Source organism: Pezoporus flaviventris, unplaced genomic scaffold (genome assembly GCF_033815535.1).
Source record: "Pezoporus flaviventris isolate CSIRO_AGI_PZ_B2104156 unplaced genomic scaffold, CSIRO_AGI_Pfla_v1 ptg000029l, whole genome shotgun sequence".
NCBI classification, from domain to species: domain Eukaryota; kingdom Metazoa; phylum Chordata; class Aves; order Psittaciformes; family Psittacidae; genus Pezoporus; species Pezoporus flaviventris.
In genome coordinates, this window is record NW_026892577.1 from 15,209,536 (window position 1) to 15,229,075 (window position 19,540).

Below are 19,540 nucleotides of genomic sequence, written 5' to 3' on the forward strand. Positions count from 1 at the left end.
ACACCCTGCCTCCCTTATGGTTTCCAAGGTTGCAAAATAGCTGAATGGCTGAAATCTCTTTCTTGGGTGAATTTAGGGGTTGCTCTGGCTTCTTTCAGATATATTGCTGTTTCATTTCCCATTTTAAATGTGGAAACTTATAAAGTAGGTCTTGAGTCCTCACGTGTTTCTTCTACAAGCAATGAGTTAGTTGAAGGGCTGACTTTCTGGAGGGTATTTGTCCCCAGGAATTTGTATTGGATGTAAGGAATGTTCTTGTCTGGAGGGGAGCTGTTTTGTTTGGTTCAAACTCTACTTACATTCATGGAGAACAAAGCGATGGGATAGGCTTCAGCAGTGGGCTCAGGAAATGAAATAGACCTGTTGTTTGTCTTGGAAGGGAAAGGAACAGAAGTGATACCAGGCATGGTTAATTTGTTCAGCTAATGAACCATATCACAGAGTGAGACATTGACCCTTTGGTTATAGAGTATAACCAGTTTAGTGTAACAGATGTACCTGCCCTGGTTAACATCCCAGATTAGTCCATATTAACATTTGATTCAAATGGAGAATGATGGTGTCACTCTGAAAGGAAACCCCTAAATGCACTGTGTTTCTTTTCATAGTGAAGCTAATGACATCTCATTGTGGAGGGACAGTGAACCATGATGGTGTAACCTAATAACCATGGAGGGTATCCTTCAACGCACAGTCTTTGTGCAATAAGTACCCATTTGAAACAGGATTGGTAGAGCCAGAGTTACCCAGGAAATTAAATAGGATGACAATTTCTTCAGCACTGTTTTCGAAGCAGCCCTTCCCACTAATGAGCAAAGGGGTCTAATTACACAGGAGATGGAGATAACGGATTCTTTCTGGCTGTGGTTGAGTACTTTTCATTTTAGCGTTTAAAACCCAAAGAGGCTTCTCATAGCCATGATAAGGGTTAGAACAGCTCAGCTCTTTGGCAGCCAGTAGTTTCCGTGTGAAATGGCAAGAGATGGGAGGTTCCTGCTGGGTTCAGAGGGTAATTTTGAACCAAAGTGTCCCATTGAAGTGCTGGCATTGCCAAGATGAAAGCAGCTCCTTTCTCCCACCCTGGAAAGCTCATGTACACAGATCCTGAAGCTGTTGTCAGCAAAGATTGAATTTGCCAAGATTTTTCTGTGTTGAAGGAGGGGACAGATATTGAACCCAAGTTTTCTATCTTCCAAGTGCATGCTTGAACCATGAGACTGACTACTGTTTTCTGCTGCGTCTACCCTCCCTGTGTCCCTCACTCTTTCTCATGAAAAAAGTGAGCAGCCCTGTTTCAAATGAAGACAAACCATCATCTTGTCAGGAGTGAGTTTTTTGGTGTGAACTCATTTTTTACTTTCTGTTCATTGTCTCATCTAATAATAAAATTAATCAATACCATAACTGCTAGAGTTAGTCTTGGCTTACTTTGCAATAACTGCAAGCCCCATAAACTGAGAAACAATACAAAAAATGGAAAACACCTTGAACTCTGTGGTGTTCACATATCCAGAGAAAGTCAGTGCTTTCACTATTGTTAGGGTTTAAAGAAGAAAGCAGGCTGCAAAAAAAAACCTTTCTTCTGTCAGCAAAGTACAGTTATTGCAGAATGAGGATGTACCAATTAAAAAGTGATTACTGATCCACAAGGTTACCAGAATATATGAAGTGCATCATCAGGATGCAAAAGGCATTGCAGTGACATGTATTGGGAAATTAACATCAGGAGGAACCCATTCTCTGACTCCAACAGAAACCATCAGATGCAAAGTGTTGTGTATACTCAGTGAAAACAAGCGTCTTAGCATGAATCAGGTATGGCTACTGGTTGTGGGTTAAGCATTCTTCTGCATCAGATCAATAACTTCATTGTACACGTGCAAAGGTGCATCCAATCCCCAGATGAAATCCAGGTGTGCCCATCCAGGAATCCTTTTGTGGTAGATGAGCCTTTTAATTTGAGACAGTAAAATGGCTGCATCCTTGGGATCTGCAAGCAAGTCTTGCCCCCCAGTCCATACTGCTGTTGGTACAGTCATCTCTTCTACATTGTAGAGAGGAGGAGTAGCCTGAAAAACATGAATAAATACAGGAATGGATGTCTAGGAAAGCACAGCAAACTTTAGACATGCATTTGAGGTTTCTTTTTGCCAGTGTTCAAAGTAAAGGTGCCTAAACTAAACAGGAAGAAATTCCCTTGATTGTCTTTTCTGTCTGCTTGTAGGGATGGCCCAGCTGATAACACAAAGGAAAAAAGCCTCCTGAGCTGATAGTGTTACTGTTGGTCTTTGCTCTCTCAGTTAGGAATTCACAGGACAGGAAACTGCAACAAGATAGAAAATGTCAGGATGCCTCTATAAACCCTCATCTTGGTCCTTTTGAAGCACTGGTCAGCCCCAGAAGACTTACATGGTCTAGTTAGAAAGCACATGTGACAAAGTTGAAAAGGAGTCTGGAATAACAAATAGTTTAGGACTCCTGGGTTTGGAAAATAGAGGACAGAGCAGGTTCAAGTGATGGCATTATATAATCACAAATGGTATTAAAAAAGAGCACAGGAAGGAATCACCCTATTACTTCTCATAACACAAAACTTAGAAATCATCCAGTGACTTTCCAGGGGCAAGCAAATTCAAGACAAACCAAAGGAAGTTGCTCTTCATGCGAGCTATCATTAAAATGTGTAACCCATAATGACAGGCTGTTGTGGAGACCTAAAGTGTAGGAGGGTCAAAGGACAGGATTAGACTCTTGAATTGAGGACAAATTCCTTATGCCTCTGGCTTCCAGAATCCAGGGTAGCTGTTAGCTCTCCAGTTGCCCTCTTCCTAATATTGTTCTCTTAAGCACTTATACATTGGCAACTGCTTTGATCATGCTAGTAGGCGAGATGCCTCTTTAGTCTTATCAAATAGATGTACTTTTCTTTTTTCAAATTCATTATTCTATCTTTCCTGCCCTTATTTCTTTTTATTCTTATTGATAATTTTTTAATTTAAATGTTTCTGTCTCCCCTCACCCCCCCCTCCCCTGCTTTTTTTTTAGTTGATTGTTGCCATTAGTGCTTGCATGTTTTCTCTGTTGAATTCCAAACTGGAAGGTAGTAATACTTCCGTCTATATGTATTCTGAAAATGTATCCTACCACATCCTTGCTCTCTTCATGTGTGCTTCTGTGTTGTCCGAGTGTTATAATATTATTTCACCAAAATATACCTGTTGGTATTTTTCCATGTTCTTCTTTGAACTGCCCCAGTCATAAGCTTGGAACTTCCCTGAATGGGCTTCCTAAGAGGAAGAACAAGAGAAGGGTAGTTACAAAGCCATCGTATAAGAAGTCTGTGGGTTCTTTCCCTGCTGAACCTCTGACTCCAATCTAAAGCCTCAGCAGAAGTTCTAAGAGCTCTGAAAAAGACAACATTAAATTAACTAAAAGTCTCAATTAGTGAAAAGGCGTCAAATGTTTTTGTTACAACCAAAACTACCATGGCTCCTGCCCAGAAAGGTCCAGGGATGCCTTTGCAGGCAATTTGTTCCAGTACTTGTTACTGCTGCTGTGTCTTTTTCTGAAAGTCATGTTACCATCACTCAGCTTTGTGAGGGACTCCTTCTTATGTTTTTTCTTCCCTCTCTGGTTTGAATAAAGAAGTTCTTGCCTTATGTTCCTTGGCTTTGCCTACAGTGTGGGTTGTTATTACTGTGAGAGACACCATCAATGGGATCTTAACATTGAAGGCAAACTGTTAACTCCTTTAATAGTAAGAACAGCAATGACAGTGAAGGCTTAGGAGTATTAGTCCTGCATGTTTGTGCTTGCCAGTCTGTGGCTAGATGCTGAATTAAACCTGAACAATTTGCAGAGCTTCCCCCATTACACTTTTGCAACCCTTTTTCTTTACAGGCCTAGGATGGTCACAAAAGCAACTTAATCAAATCTAAGATTTTATGTAAATTCACAGCCAAAAGTATTCTTTGATTTTGAGTAAATGCCTGTGCAGGTGTTACCCAGACTTATTTGTGCTGTGTTAAAAAGTGCATTAAAGCTCTTGCAAGCTCACTGTGCTTGCAAATGCTTCCTGCTTTGCTCCAGAGCCTGCAGTGCTGCTGGGAAACCTGTCCTGCATGCAGCAGCTTCTGTGACTGAGCCCAGACTTTATGAATCATGAAAGTGTGAAACCAAAGCCTGAAAGGCAGCTTTCCTCAGCACTGCTGCTGAGGATGTACTGTCACAGTACCTTGTAAGTAAAGCACATAACAAGTGTACTGAATAAAGAGTATACTATTTATAGTACTATTACTGCTCAGACATTGAGAGCTTTGGAAACAAGTGATGAAAATACAAGGGCTTTTACCAGTAAAATCCAGTATTTCACAAAGCAGCCTATGTCTTGCTCATTTCTTGACTCCAGATTGGATACATACTAATTGCTTAAGGTAAAGCGTACAGAACTGTGGACATCATTTATAAAAGGTACTAGACACACAGGAGGAAGAAAGATATATACATCTGTATACACAGCTGCCAGCATACATGTTTTTACAGAAATACCATGTTTCATTGTTGGCTTCAAATGTACCTGAATCACATAGGGTACTTCTATCCTGCTGGCAAAGGATCAATGGAAAATAGTGGTTTGAATTAAGATTTCAATTGTAAACCACAAGTCGCATGTATTTCCAAGAACTTAGCAATGGATTCATGGCAGAATATCAGCTTATACCCATTCTATACCATTCAGACAGAAGTGAGTATCTATTTTGATTTCCAGAAGTTTCTTAGTACCTGACTCCAGTGGACTATGTTCTGCACAGAAGTTCCAGCAGTGGTTTGTGCAATATACACATTGATTCGATTCTGAAAGAAAATATTCAGTGAGTATTCTCTTCCTCCCTTCTATTCAGATATAGAACAAAATATCTGCCACAGCAGAGTTGTGTAACAATAGAAACAACAGAAACTGGAGTGGTATGGTCATCGACTCCCTCAGAGTTACTCCAGACGTGGCAATGTCTCAGGTTTGGAGGAGCACTGAAAGAACAACCCCCAACCAGAACATTTTCTTGGATGACTGAGAATCTAAAAGAATCTACAGATAGAAAGGATAGGATAGCAAGTCAGCAACTTAGATCTCACACTAGGTGGGCTCTTTTTTGTCAGGAGTGTATAACACATCTTGGGTGAGAGGATCGCTGTTGGGCAGAACAGCAAAAGGAACTATGACTGCCTGAGGACCGTGTGACTACTTGAAATAAAACACACCCTAGTTCTGCAGGGGTTTCTTAACAAGTTGCTATGTAATCCTTCCTCAGTGAACGTGCTTGGAGGCATTTCTGGAAAAGGCTGGAGCAAAAGTTTAATGCCAGCTGGTCTCACCTACGGCTGTACATAGCATGAGGTGTCCAAGTATGTATTAGTCCCCAGTGGCTGCCAACTCTCTGTCAGGTACCCCCAGGTATCTTGTGCCTCTGAGCACATCCCTGGTGGTGCAAGGCTTGGAGGAAGGCAAGGGAGTGTGCTCCTTTCTCTGTAGCTCCTGAAAGCATGAAGCAAGTAGGGGTTTTTATTTCTCTTCCCATGGTGTGCCAGCATACTGAAGATCTCTGATGAGACTGGTAGTCACAGTGTGAACCAAGAGACAGCGCCCTAGGTGAGGTATGGCAGAAGGCAGACTGCAGAGTTCTGGGGGGACTTTGAGCAGTTTTTGATTGTACGGATGGTGCCAAGTGCTCTTCTAAAGAGTGAGGCAGTGGTTTTCTGCCAGTGATGGGGCAACTAGCAGATATTGCTGTGCAGTAGTGGGGACTGTTCCCTGCAATGTGATGCTGACTAATAGAAATTCAGGATTCACTTCACACCACAGAAGGTAAGTTTTGGGAGCAGAAGTTTAAACCCTCAGTAGAGCTGTAAAAGAGTTATACATACCACGTCAATGTTTCTCAGGTTACAGCCGCCCAGACCGAAGAAGACACTTCTACAAAGCCTGACAAAAGCAGGGTTGCTGCAGACAGGAACTATTAGCCTTCTCAGACACTCAGTCTGAGGAAGGAATTCTCTTTTGCCAAGCAAACCCTGCAAAATACAAAGGTAACATTCATTTAAGAATGTACACTTGTATATTGTGCTGTTGTTTTTAAAAGGTGTTTGTGTCCTGTTCCTCTTCTCTAGCACTTTCAGTGGTTCTCACTTGCTTTCTCTTCGTTTGCCAGATGATGTTCACATAAATAAGAGAGAAATTAGGTGGTAGGGTTTTTTTTCCATTGCATCAGCCTGCTCAGGCATTACTTAATTTGGGTTACATCACTTTTAATCAAGAGATGTGTTAAACGTTAACTCCAATTCATAGTTTAGGTCTAAGCTTGCACATTGATTGTGGCTTTGTCTACAGGAATCTTGGAAACCTTTGAGGATCTGCACCTCTGTACGTCTCTGGGAGACCTATCCCAATACTGGACTACTGCCCTAGATAAAAAGCTTCTTTTAATGTCCAGTCTGAACTTCCAAAGACTTCAGTCATGAGGTAAATCTACCCACATGCAGATGATTAGACTTTGTAAAGCCCTATACTTTCTGTTTATCCATTTTAAAAGCTAAACAAACAAGTATATGGTTAAACATTTGAAACCAAGATATCACATACCCTGAGCAATGTTTCTGGAAGGTAGAGAAGTTTTGTCACTGGGCTTCTAGCGTACTTAATAGTAGCAACAGGTGCCAATGCCAAATACAGTTTGATTTTTTGAGCCAGCTCTGGCATTGTTGAAAAAGCAATGAAAGCTGAGAAAACAAAAAAAAAGGCGAGTTAAAGAAAATCATTTTTACATCAGACTATTTTCATTACTTATAAACGCCATTCTGCAATTTCAAACCTACAAGCAACCTTGTAGTTAGTTGTTGTTATTGTTAGTTGTTCAGAGATCACAGTTCAGCCTCGATTTGTGTTGAATCCCTCTTCTCCATGTGTTACCAGATTGTAGTTTTATTTCCCTCTTCAGAGAGAAATTTCTGTCTATATTTTGCCTTTGCAGCTTTTTTTCAAACCCATTTAAACATAAATGCACACTTCTGAAGCACATTCATACATTTCACGTACTACTGGGAGGTGCAGCTGTTTTTCTTATGGTCAATCCAATTTCATATTTTCTTTTGTGTGTGTGTGTGTCTTTTTTTTTGTCCTGTCAAACTGGCCAACTTCTCTTTCTGTACTTTCATCTTCCTGTTTTGTTTATTTTGGTCAACTGACCAGCTGCTGTTGGGCATGCCCTTGCATCTTGGAATAAAACAATTTGCATGGCCACAATAATATCCAGTATAACTAAATAGAGAGACTTAGAGCAGCAGTGAACTTGGCCCATTATGTTTTACTGTCTTTATAATAAATTAAAAATTCTTTATGCTGAAACAGCTTATCCCATGTTTTTCACACCTGCATAGAGTTGATAAAACCCCACATTTTTCTTACCGATGGTAGTACCTTGTGAATAGCCAATATAGTACAACTTTTCCTGTCCTGTTTTCTCCACAATGAAATTTATTGCTGCTGGAAGATCAAACTTTGCCATCTCATCAAAACTGCAGGCAGGAAATTGAAGGAGTTATGCATAAATTAAAAATCAGACTTTGAATTCACATTTTTATTACAGGCTTGTTAGCACAGAAACAGCATGAACTGTGAAATGAATCATTCTGCTATTTTTCTGGCACTGGATATGGAAGATACGACTCAAAATTTTCTGGGGTATTTTCTCCCTTTACATCAAAGGAAGGACTATAATTTCAAGGAGTGTCAGGTTGAATTGTATGCATCTATACAAAAGGGACAAGTGGTGATATAGTTACAGAGCTCCTTCCACGGAATTACTTATTTTATACAATTTGCCATTAAATAAATGGTCTGTTTTTAAAAGCTCATTAAAATAAGTGCAAAATTATTTACATTTTCTCCTTTTGTGATTTTTGTATTATTGTAATATACAGACTATCGCTTCTAAATAGCCTTCAAAACTGTTTCTGGAACTAAGGAAAAGCTTGGAGATGATCTGTGCAGGTTCTTCTGTGTTGCTCTGCTGTTATGCCTCTAGAACTTTTTCTATCAGTAATAGTCTCCATTACTATCAAAGTGCACCTCAGCAAAAGTGAACATAGAGAGTGCTTTGTAAAAGGTAGCATATGTAAACCCCTGATTTAGCCAGCTTAAATAAATATGGGCAATGGAGATGCCTTTCAATGGTTCCATCTACCTGAAAGCCCAGAATTCGTCTTGATCAATGGAATGATTTTGATGCTTTCTGGACCAGCGATTCCCTCTGCTATTTCCCATCCAAACGTCAAAACCAGCATCAGCTAGTAGGAATCCCAAGCTGTTGTTGGGCAGGTTTGTGACCCAGTTACTAGCGTCTCCCAGTAATCCATGTTGGAGAAACACAGCAGGTTTTAAAGCTGAAAAACAAATAGAAACAAAACAATTCATTTTCTTTTCTGGTAGTTCAGAAATATTACTGTCAGTACTGGACTTGTTCCTGCACCAATTTAAAGGGAGAAAACTAATTATAAAAACAAAACTGTAAAGAGAGAACTTCTAAGCTTCTGTAAGGATTTATGGAAAGATCTGTCTGACACCAGTGAAAACTAGTTTGGCACCCTCTGGTCACTGTATAGCTCAGCTGCATTAACTTGAGATTCTCAACACTGATATAAAGAATGAAGGTGTGGGATTGTTTGCAGAGGTTTCCTTTACCCAAAATATAATCATTACCTGATATTTACCAGGTGTAAGCAAAACCAAAGCAGAATCAGAAGCTGGAACAGCTTTCACAAAACAGGCTGATTGGGCAGATTACAGCCTTTACCCTATTTTTTAAAACCCCATTTTACTTATCAACTCTTATTATGAGGGTATATGTTTCATATATAGTGGAGTTTTATTATAAATAGGTATGCTGACATAAATCAGGTTGCTCTTGCCATAATTCTCTGCTACAATTTCACTTGCATATACAAGCTTTGATGGATATTTTATAAATACAAGGTATCTCTTTCCAGAACATGCACTATCTAGGCTAGTTTTGTCTCATATTAACAAACTGTACCTGGGTTTCCCTGATTCTGTGTACCATAAGGGATCCGGTTGAGGGTAATAGTATAGCCATCTTCTGTTGTCACTTCATACTCCTCACTAGGGTACCCCTTGTAAGTAATGAGCTCATTCTAGGAGAGAAGTTAAATGTATTTGTTTGCACAAGTCTATTTTGTATATTATCCGCATAAGATATTCACAATGAAGAAATGTTAGAAAGCAGATACAACTAGGGATTTAGTCTATGTATATTAAGCATCTGAATAATGCAATACCAGATTGGATATTGTAACCCTAATGCTACAACAAATTTCCTTCATTCTTTGTATTAGATCTAGGATTCAACTGTTCAGTTACAATCTGTTAAACCCCACCTGTATTACGCTACTGCTGTACAATCATCACAAGCCCTTGCACTCTGGTGATACAAGAATCATTATAAGCTCATAGAAATAGCTTATGATTCCATTAGCTTCTCTCTCATCTTCCCTTAGAGATAAAGAGCTGCTCAGATACATGTTCCAGATCTGCTGTCATGCAAGTGAAACCAGTTTATTTAAACTACCTTCAGAGAAAACCAGGGAGCTTCACAACTGCCCTTTTGTGAATGGCACATATGCAGTGAGTACCACTGAAAAACTGACTACATTATGGAAAAACCAGGATCAGCCACTTGCATAGTCACAAGGGAAATATTGCTAGCACAGCCACTATTAAGCTCTGAAATAAAGTACTACTTTTGACATGTAACACTCAACCTGTTTTGTTACAAAAGAGGATTGGTTTTTATACCTTGTACTCAGTGAATTGCGCAATGTAATTTGCCACATGGCACAGAAACCCCAAGATTTTAACAAGTGACTAAAGATCTAAACAAGCTTGCTTGCCAAGAGGTGCTCTTCTTAAAAGCTGTCTGCTTCTGAGCTATGCTGGTCATTCAAAAAATGAGAAAACATACACTATAAGTTATTTAGAGTTGCCTTTGCTGACGATATGCTGACATTCCAAAGGGTCATTCTTTTCAGATAGGGAGATAGTGCCAGCAATAGCAAACTGGTAACCGATATTTAAAATTAAATTAACTCTGGAGATTTACTAAGGAAAGATGTCTGATTTAATTTCTATCAAACTCAAGAAGAGGAAGGGAAGGGAAAGGAAGGGAAGGGAAGGGAAGGGAAGGGAAGGGAAGGGAAAGGAAGGGAGAAGAGAAGAGAAGAGAAGAGAAGAGAAGAGAAGAGAAGAGAAGAGAAGAGAAGAGAAGAGAAGAGAAGAGAAGAGAAGAGAAGAGAGAAGAGAAAAAAGAGAAGAGAGAAGAGAAGAAGTAGGAGGAGTATATACAGTGATTAGAGATGATGGGTAAAATAAAGGCAGCTTATCCACCCTGTTATTTCTAACACCTAGAAACCCCTCTGCTTTGAGACATGTTGAGCGTTGAGCTCATGAGCTCAATGACATCTATTGAGCAACTTACAATATTCATAAATGCTTCAGGATCCACAGCTCTCTGAGTTCTTCTGAGTTCTTCTGAATAAGTAATTCCCTGCAACAAATACATCACAGCAACAAAGAGCCATATCTTCTTTCTGGATAAAACAGTATATTCATCAGTCAGTAGCCCTGCTCAGCACTTGTAATCCAGACAGGTTCCCTGCTTTTCTGATGAGGACGTGCTGCCTAATACTGAATGAGCTGGTCTGGTACTCCTTACTTGTTAATTAAATGGGACAAAGCTGACTTTAAACACCTATCTAAAGGAGTTTGACAGCAATCTGGATTATCTGCTAAGGTTTGGACCAGGATGCCGCTTTCAATCAGGGCAAAAGTATCAGTGAATCCAAGGAAAGGAGCAAAAGTTGCAGAGAAAAGGATTTCACTCATTCTTCTGAGAAGCAAGTTACTTACATTACCATGCCATGCATTTGTTCTGTAGATTAATTAGGAAACATTTTTGGCTAACTCTGAGGAACACTAGAGTTATTGGGCAACTTGCAGCTAAATAGATCATTGTCACAGTGAAGTTTCCAAAGTACAGACAACCAAGTTGTTGGATAGGTGGCTGAAAAAACAGACAATTGAAAATAAACAGATTTAAATATTTCTCATTTAATGAAGAACTTAGGTACCTAAATGGCAAAATTTATCCACTCCGTAGGATGAGGATGAACAAAAGAAAAGAAAGTTTTGCTAAATGTAATGCTAGCTAAAGACTGAGTGCCAGGAGGTCCAGTTTTGTTCAGGAAATAAGGGACAAAAAACTGAGAGGAAAACTAGCTTCCTTAGAGGCACACATAGCAGCTCCACAATCTGTGAACACCTGCATACTCTTAGCTCAAACAAAATACAGAGTGTTTGAATTATCATTCTACACCATGCAAACCTCTAGAGGCTATGTCTAAGCCTCTGTTACAGACTTCTAAGTTAGACCGAATCAGCTAAAAGTCCACTGCATTTATTATTTTCCCAATCAAGAAGACTTTGTAACTTTTTTCTCAAGTAATATGAATACCTAATATTTTTTCTTATCACAGAACAACAATTTATAGTCTAACCTATAATACATACTCACATAATCTGTATCCTGGAAATATTTAGCTCCTTTTGTAGGAAAATGAATAAACATTTTTTTTAAAACCCCTTTCTTTTACTGAGTAAGCATCTCTTCTTTTGGTTGAAAGCTGCTGCAGTCATATTCCTGCATTTGCCATTTCCCCATGCCTCTCCAATTATCCCAGTTACCTAATTCAAGCTAGACAAGTCATATTACTTGCTTTTAGCTGAAAGGAATTTTTCAAGGAATAGCCATCCTGTCACTTATATGAGTTACAAGCAAAACAACACAATGAAATACATTTGTTCTCAAATAATAAAGCAACTCCTCAAGCCCAGGTTTGATACCATCTTTTGCAGTCTTCACCAGTTTGGGTAAGATGGTTCAGAGATGAATTAAAGTGTTACTGACCTTGTGTCAGAAATCATGTGTTCAGCTGAGCAACAGAAACAACAGAAGAATGGAAACAGTTCTAGGCTGTTTGGAAGCAGCGCTGGGTAAAGATGGCAATAAAATGATGGTCATACGCTTCTTTTTCCCCAGTCATGCAGTACCTTGATGATGAACATCTATTTCTTTCCCACTCCTCATTTGTTCTGCTATCACTTCAGGTTTTCCCTAGGGTAGCACCAGAGAGAGGCGACTCCTTTTATACTCACACCTTGTGCTTTTCATCTCCTTAGACACCACAGCTATAACAAGGCTCTTTTCACTATCTCAGATTGCTGGATTTTTAAGGAGAATACCAGCTCTGCAGAGTGGCAGAGCAGGATCAGGAATTTTGAAAATAAATATGTTTCATAGATATACCTTATCATATTGATTGAAATTGTCAATAAACCTCTTTTACTATCAACTTGCCAATTTCAGCTTCTTATGTTATGTGAAAGGATGGAAAGAACTCGGATCCTTGGGTACTTCTATACATGTTATAGCACATACTTTTATTCTTTTAATGCTTATATTGCTGTTCCGTACTTCTACCTTGTTGCAGGAGTGGTTTCAGGAGATTTTCCTTTATTCATATTTCACCTCAAAAATGGCCATAGAATAACAGGTATTTCCTATGAATAGTTATGAGGCTAGAATAATTTTCCTTTATCTGTACAGACTGAGGAAACATTACCATAATGGCCACTTACCCCAGTGGTCTCAAGCATACTGGGAGGAGGCCAGTATTGCCCAGGAGTAGAAATTAGGCAGGGCCAAGTAGATTGTTAGGTCTTCAGGATAATGACCTTTGTAAGTCTCTTTTTTTTGTGGAGTACAAGCATAATGCAACCATATTCCTTAACTGATGTCCTAGATACCTACCAAGGTTTTAAATAGGCTTCAATATTTGTATTTCTATTGTAGTTTGCATATTTTCTCCTTGCAATACTAGCATTGGTTAGACCAGAATTATTTAATATACTCGCAGAAGCCATTTTCTTTAATATTTACAGACCAGAAAGCAACATGAAATAAAATTTCAGGAGAAGACCTGTTCCTACAAGATTTGCTAGCAGGTCTTCAAAAGGAACTATAAAGAGCAATGTTCAGCTTTTGGCAGGGAATTAGGAGTGGAAATGCTCACAGCCCAGCAAGCCAACTGTAACCTGGGCTGCAGCAAAAGGAGCGTGACCAGCAGGTCGAAGGAGGTGATCCTGCCCCTCTGCTCTCGGGAGACCTCACTTGAAGTATTGTGTGCAGTTCTGGTGTCCTCAACATAAAAAGGACATGGAACTGTTGGAACAAGTTCAGAGAAGGGCCACGAGGATGATCAGGGGACTGGAGCACCTGCCGTATGAAGACAGGCTGAGAAAGTTGGGGCTGTTCAGCCTGGAGAAGAGAAGGCTGCGTGGAGACCTCATAGCAGCCTTCCAGTATCTGAAGGGGGCCTATAGGGATGCTGGGGACGGACTCTTCATTAGGGACTGTAGTGACAGGACAAGGGGTAACGGGTTCAAACTTAAACAGGGGGAGTTTAGATTGGATATAAGGAAGAAATTCTTTACTGTAAGGGTGGTGAGGCACTGGAACAGGTTGCCCAAGGAAGCTGTGAATGCTCCATCCCTGGTGGTGTTCAAGGTCAGGTTGGACAGAGCCTTGGGTGAGATGATTTAGTGTGAGGTGTCCCTGCCCATGACAGGGGGGTTGGAACTAGATGACCTTAAGGTCCTTCCCAACCCTAACTATTCTGTGATTCTATGATTTTCAAAGAGCTGGTTAAGAACATGGAATGTTTCCAAATGTTGACTCTACACGAGGTAGGATTTCTTTTTTTGATCCTTCTTTATTTTCTTTCATATATTTTAAGATCTTTCATCTTCCCTCTCCAAAATATATATTTTCTCTTTTCAAAATTCTTGTGTCTTTCAAAGCTCGACATGAATTCCATGAATGAACTGTTTAAATATGTACTTGCTTTTAAGTACCTCATGGTATTCTAACTCATTAACATGTGCTAATAATCCACTGTAAACAAAGCCAGCTTCATTCCTTAATGCAAAGCAATGCTCCAGTGACAGAAAGAACTCAGTAAATCAATATTGAGTAAAAGGACAATGTATAAATGGCATAATACCATAAACAGAGAACTAAGGGATAAAGTCATCATTGAAGGTTAGTGGCAGCACATTTGAAGAGCCTGTTTGAGATGGGGAAAGAAGGTAAACAAGGGTGTTTAGGCTGATTTTTTTAAACACAAACATTCACCCTTTGCTGTAAGTTCATATGTTTCAGGGTGAGTTAGTCACCCTATAAGCAGGTGTAGAATTCAGTGGAAATGCTTAAAGGTTGAATTGTTATTGACAGAGGTGTGGCTGCAGCTTCACTAATGTGGTCATGAGCAAATGAACTTTAAAGTGGTCAGCCTAGGTGCCTGTATATAAATAAGTGTTTTTGTAAAAACTATTGACTATGTTTGGTTTATGAAGCCTCAGCTCTTTCCAGTGCTCTTTCTGCATAACCTCTCTATTCCCCCCAAAAACCCAAACAGCAATGCACAGGATATACTCCCTAGCATTTTGGTGTTTTCTGCAAACTCTTTGCTCCCCCCATTCCCTCCTGCTTCACAAATTAGACCTGGCTGTGTAAGTGACTTAAGAATGGAAGATGTTTGTGAGCAGCTGAATATAGCTGTTCTTCATGGACCAAGTATGTCCTTTTGGATTCTTCATCTACGTACACAACTAGTGTATGTAGTTATCAGAAACATTTAGCTATTTTGAGTATGTTAAGGAGGGCCTTTAAAGGAAGGTATGCTTTATTGAGAGGCAGACTTGTTTTTGTCCAGGTTTCCAGCCAGGAGTCTCCAAGGAAACACACAGCAGCAAAAACAGAAGGAACCCCTCTGTGCGCTCATATGGCTTTAAAAATATTCATGCCATGAACGTGTAAACACGTTGTTGTTTCTTGAGAGTGAGCAAAACACTGGGAATTATGAACAGGGTATAACAGTGTGTTCTCCACAGCATCCCTGGGAAAACACCCAGCTTCTGGTAGCAGGGATGCAGTGCCTGCCCTCAGCCACCCCATCCCATGCTATTGCGTTGGCGGGAGTGCTGTCAGCTCCCAGCACAGGTACATCTGGGAGTGAAGGCAGAGCCCCCTGTCCCACAATGGCTCCCACGCCTGCAAAGAGAGAAGGGATTCCTTCCAATGGAATCCACAGACAAAGAGACACAAGTGCAAAAGCAGAAAGCAGTAGTGAGAACACGTGCTGCTTGGGTGAGACATTCCCCCAGGTCTGTCAGGTCTGCGAAAATATACATGGTGCTCATCATCAAGGTAAATGGCATGAGCTTGCCTGGAGAATTTGCATCACATAGGCTGAGTGGCATGATATTCTTAAGCAATGAGTGAGGTATCTCTGAGTTGGCACTTAATGTCATTATGAATCTTCTGTGTGACAAAGGTAAAGTAAGAAGTGTTACAAGAAAGGGCTCAGGAGGGACAGAGCCCTCCTCTTCTGTTCACACTGGCGACACCTTGTCTGGAAATGCTCCAGGCAGTGCTGCCCTCCTGCCCAAGCCTCAGTCACCCATAGTAAGGCAGCTTGCAACCCCAAAGCTTAGCACCAGCTCCTCTGTTGACCTATCCGAAGGCAACACAACTTCTGAAAACCACAATCATTTCCATGGTACTTTTTGGCTGATCCTGAAGTTTGTGAAATGGATTGTCATGGTTTAGCCCCAGCCAGCAATTAAACACCACGCAGCCACTTGCTTGCTCACACCACCACCTCCCCAGAGGGATGGGAGGAGCATCAGAAAAAGTTAAAAACTGGGTAAAACCCATAAGAACAGTTTAATAATTTAAATGAAGTAAAATATACTACTAATAATAATAAAAGGAAATAAAGAGAGGAATAAAACCCCAGAAAGACAAGTGATACACAGTACAATTGCTCACCATCTGCTGACCAATACCCAGCCCAACCCCAAGCACTGATTGGCTCTCTCCAGCCAACCTCCCCCAGTTTCTATACCAAGTGTGGCATACTATGGTATGGAATATCCCTCTGGGCAGTTCAGGTCAGCTGTCCTGGCTCTGCTCCCTCCTGGCTTCTTGTCCCTGTCCCTGGCAGAGCATGAGAAAACAAAAAGTTCTCAGAGTAAGCACTACTTAGCAACAACTAAAACATCAGTGTGTTATCAACATTATTCTCATACTAAATCCAAAACACAGGAGTGTACCAGCTATTAGAAAGAAAATTAACTCTATCCCAGTCAAAACCAGGATGTGTATGCAAGCCAGGATTTCTTCACCTCTGAGGGTGGATGAAGTCTCTGTTGCAATTCATGAGCTTTGCATAGCTGTTCAAAGTGTTTTGCCCCACAATCCACAAGTAATTCTTTCTATCATTCCACTAATTTTGTGGCAATGTATACAGCAATATCTCCTCATCCACACATGTATCAACTGTAATTAGAAAAAAATAGAATCCACACACCTGTGTACACATGAATGGACAGATGAATTAGGAAGAGCTCATTTCTCTTGCTTTTGTTGCTTAATAAAATTTTGGTAGTGTGAACTCCAGTCTTCTGGCAGAAGCACTGGAACCAGCATGAGCTCTAAGCCAGAGTTACGCTCAGTGTGCACCAGTCAGTCCTGGTGAGCGTGTGCCATTAAGCACAGGTGAGCAGAGTATGGACTACTGAATGAGGCTGGGATTGGGTTGAGCAATTTGCTCCAGCCTGTGTTGTGTTGGCATCAGCAAAAGCCATCCAGGTATTTTTAAGGATATGGGTTGGAGGGTCTGGGGGCAGAGTGGCTTGGGTTTTACTTAGGGCTAAGAATTAAAGTAATGGGTTTCCTCTGGGACAGAAGGAGGCTGCTGGGGGTTAGAGGTGGCAAAACCTCCATCCTCTGTTCAAACTGGGATTTTGCATATCTACAACTGGGTAGGTCCAGGGTTGAGGTGGCTGCAGACCAGAGTGGGCAATGAGCTGAGGTCAGGGCTGGGCTCTGGTGGCTGGCAGTTGTGACCGACAGCTCTCTTCCTGTGAAAACCCTTCTCCTTCTACTGAAAAATTCTCTTCAAATGCAAATTCCATTCTTAATTACCTCAGTTCTGGATTTGAATTTTTTCATGCATAACAAACAATTTTTCACTAACTTTTGCTAGGCAAACAGCTTGGATAATCATAGCTCTGTCTTTCCAAATTGTAAAGCACTTAGTTTTGTTTTGTTTTGTTTTTTCTTTTATCTTTATACACAGTAGGAATTTCTTTTGAAACAGTGAGTGTATAGCTAACTCATAGATACGGACTTTTCTCTTTAAAAAGTGAAGATACAGTTACCAATACAAATTTCTGGTTTGCTCTTTTTTCCCCCATAGAATCATAGAATGGTTTGGGTTGGAAAAAACCTTGAGATCATCTAGTTCCAACACTCCTGCTGTGGGCAGGGACAAAAAAACGGTCCACCATAAAATAATAAAAATAATTACAAAATTAAGATGATTACCCTGCATTTAGGCTCAGAATATTCTGTTTGTAAGGGAAATGGAACACGATAAAAGTATTTTAACCTTAGCTATAGAAATGTACTTTAAATAGCAAAGCTGCTTATCAAATGCAGTCTGTGTTTTCAATAACAGCTTTCCCTTATAAAGACAAAATTTGTCTACTGACCCCAAAGCGGTATTTTTCAGAACCAAATGAAGAGTCCACATATTCTATTTTTCTTATGTCAACAATATTTCATTCTCTTGCTATGTGAAGGAAGTTTACTTATGTTAATGCCAACACGTAGTCTCACACAGAAATACGACAAATGAAACCACTTTCAACCTCTGCTCTGTTTGATGTTGCACCAGACATTCAAAGTTTCCATGAAACAAGGGAGTATTCTTTCATTAAGTCAAGTAATGTCAGACAAAGCATAATTCTTACCATCACAAAGGAAACCTGCCTTTTTGATGGTCAGGATGACCCCTCTGCTTTGGAAACATTTTGTGGAGAGCCTTGAGGTAGGAAGATCCCTTTGCAGAGTGGTCTCCTGGCTGTTTCACTCCCCTGGAGCATGTAACAGTGGCCATCTGAAAAGTGGTGGATTCCCAAGGATAGAAGCACAACATGTCTGTCAGCAGGGATGCCCCATGGCTCCATTCTTTCTGCTAGTGGGACTGTCAATCTGCAGAAGAGAAACTCCAATGCTGGACGAGAAACAGGTCTGAAAAGTCAGTAATTTGTATTTTCCTTTTGAAAGCCAACAGGAAAACTGTTTATGTCTTCACTGCCCAACCAATTGTTGGTGATCCTCAGGCTGATTCTGATCTGAGCTGGCAGCTTCACTACCTAGCTGTGTATAGAGGTAGCAGCATGGACCTGGCTGTGGCAGTACCACTTTTAAGGTGCTGTTTGCTCTGCATTGCACCCTGACCCTCAGATGGCAAAGCCAGACTGGCATCTCCATGCTGCATTCACCAGCATCACTGTGTCACTTCTCAGCCAAAAATCCCTTTGCACTTCTTGTATCTAGTCTTGCTCAGGTCATCCTGGCATCTTGAAATATCTGTCCAGGTCTAATGAGTAGGACATTGAAGCACTGGTCACTATTGTGTGATTCTGCTCAAGTCGTTTTGATCTCCATGACTTTTGTTTCCTTCCTGTTGTCCAGCTGGCACCTGTTTAAGGGATATTTCCGTTCAAACTGCATTCTTATTCATCTGAATGAATATTCAGATGAGTGAATGAAAATCATGGCTGAAATACTTACTTTTGTGGCCTAAGGGATGTCAGATCTTATTCATATAAGCCCTAAAGACAGACATATCCTTATTTCAAGTTGTATTAACAAAGATTTAAGAGAATGGGCTACTGGAGGCAAGGAACTCACTGACGAGCTTTTGTTCTGAAAAAAAGGAAGGAATATCTGGAAAAAAAAGAAAATATTTAAACAGATTTTTAACAGGCAAATAGATCCTTGGAACTAGCAATGTTGTTAAAGTTTTCAGTCAATCTTATTAGAGTTCTTCTGTGTTTAAAAAATCATTCCCTGAGCAGTAGATGTAGCAACGCTGGTATCCTGTCAGTTTGTACCTTACAGCTGTTTGCTAATTCCAGTTAAATGTTTCCAACGACTGGGGTATCTCTCTTGCTCTTATTCTTCTTCTTTTCACCTTCTAATCATGCTGCAGAATGACTATGGTGCTACCAGTGAAAACTGGCCACAGGGCTCAAAATTTACAGGGGAACATTGGAAAACACAGACAGCATAATCTCCTGAGCACAGCACCTTTAGGAAGGCAGCTAAACCATTCTCCCTTAAGCCTTTGAATGAAATCACTGTATGGCTCTAAACTGTTACTAGATTGCTCTTGTCTTCATGTTTTAAAGAAGGATTGTGTCACTTCAAAACGAAACAATTTTTTAGACTAGTATAATTTTTAAATTACATAGACAAGTACAAATATTTTGCATGAATGA

General features: G+C 40.3%; 1 protein-coding gene across 3 annotated transcripts; it reads right to left on the bottom strand.

The window, feature by feature from the left end:
- Positions 1 to 1,408: 1,408 nt before the first annotated feature.
- Positions 1,409 to 12,320, bottom strand: LOC133272257 (lipase member M-like). 3 transcript variants are annotated; one of them, XM_061459220.1, is made up of 10 exons: positions 12,033 to 12,320; positions 10,545 to 10,613; positions 9,087 to 9,204; positions 8,238 to 8,436; positions 7,460 to 7,569; positions 6,638 to 6,774; positions 5,923 to 6,069; positions 4,783 to 4,854; positions 3,216 to 3,287; positions 1,409 to 2,069 (listed from the first exon to the last, which is right to left on the bottom strand). In XM_061459220.1, exons 2-10 carry the CDS (start codon positions 10,551 to 10,553, stop codon positions 1,836 to 1,838), a joined length of 1,098 nt encoding a protein of 365 aa, XP_061315204.1. In that variant the 5' UTR covers positions 10,554 to 10,613; positions 12,033 to 12,320; the 3' UTR covers positions 1,409 to 1,835. The 3 variants fall into 3 exon arrangements, with proteins under 3 accessions (XP_061315204.1, XP_061315203.1, XP_061315205.1); XM_061459219.1 differs by having other exon boundaries at positions 10,545 to 10,656; XM_061459221.1 differs by lacking the exon at positions 10,545 to 10,613 and having other exon boundaries at positions 12,033 to 12,319.
- Positions 12,321 to 19,540: the final 7,220 nt, after the last annotated feature.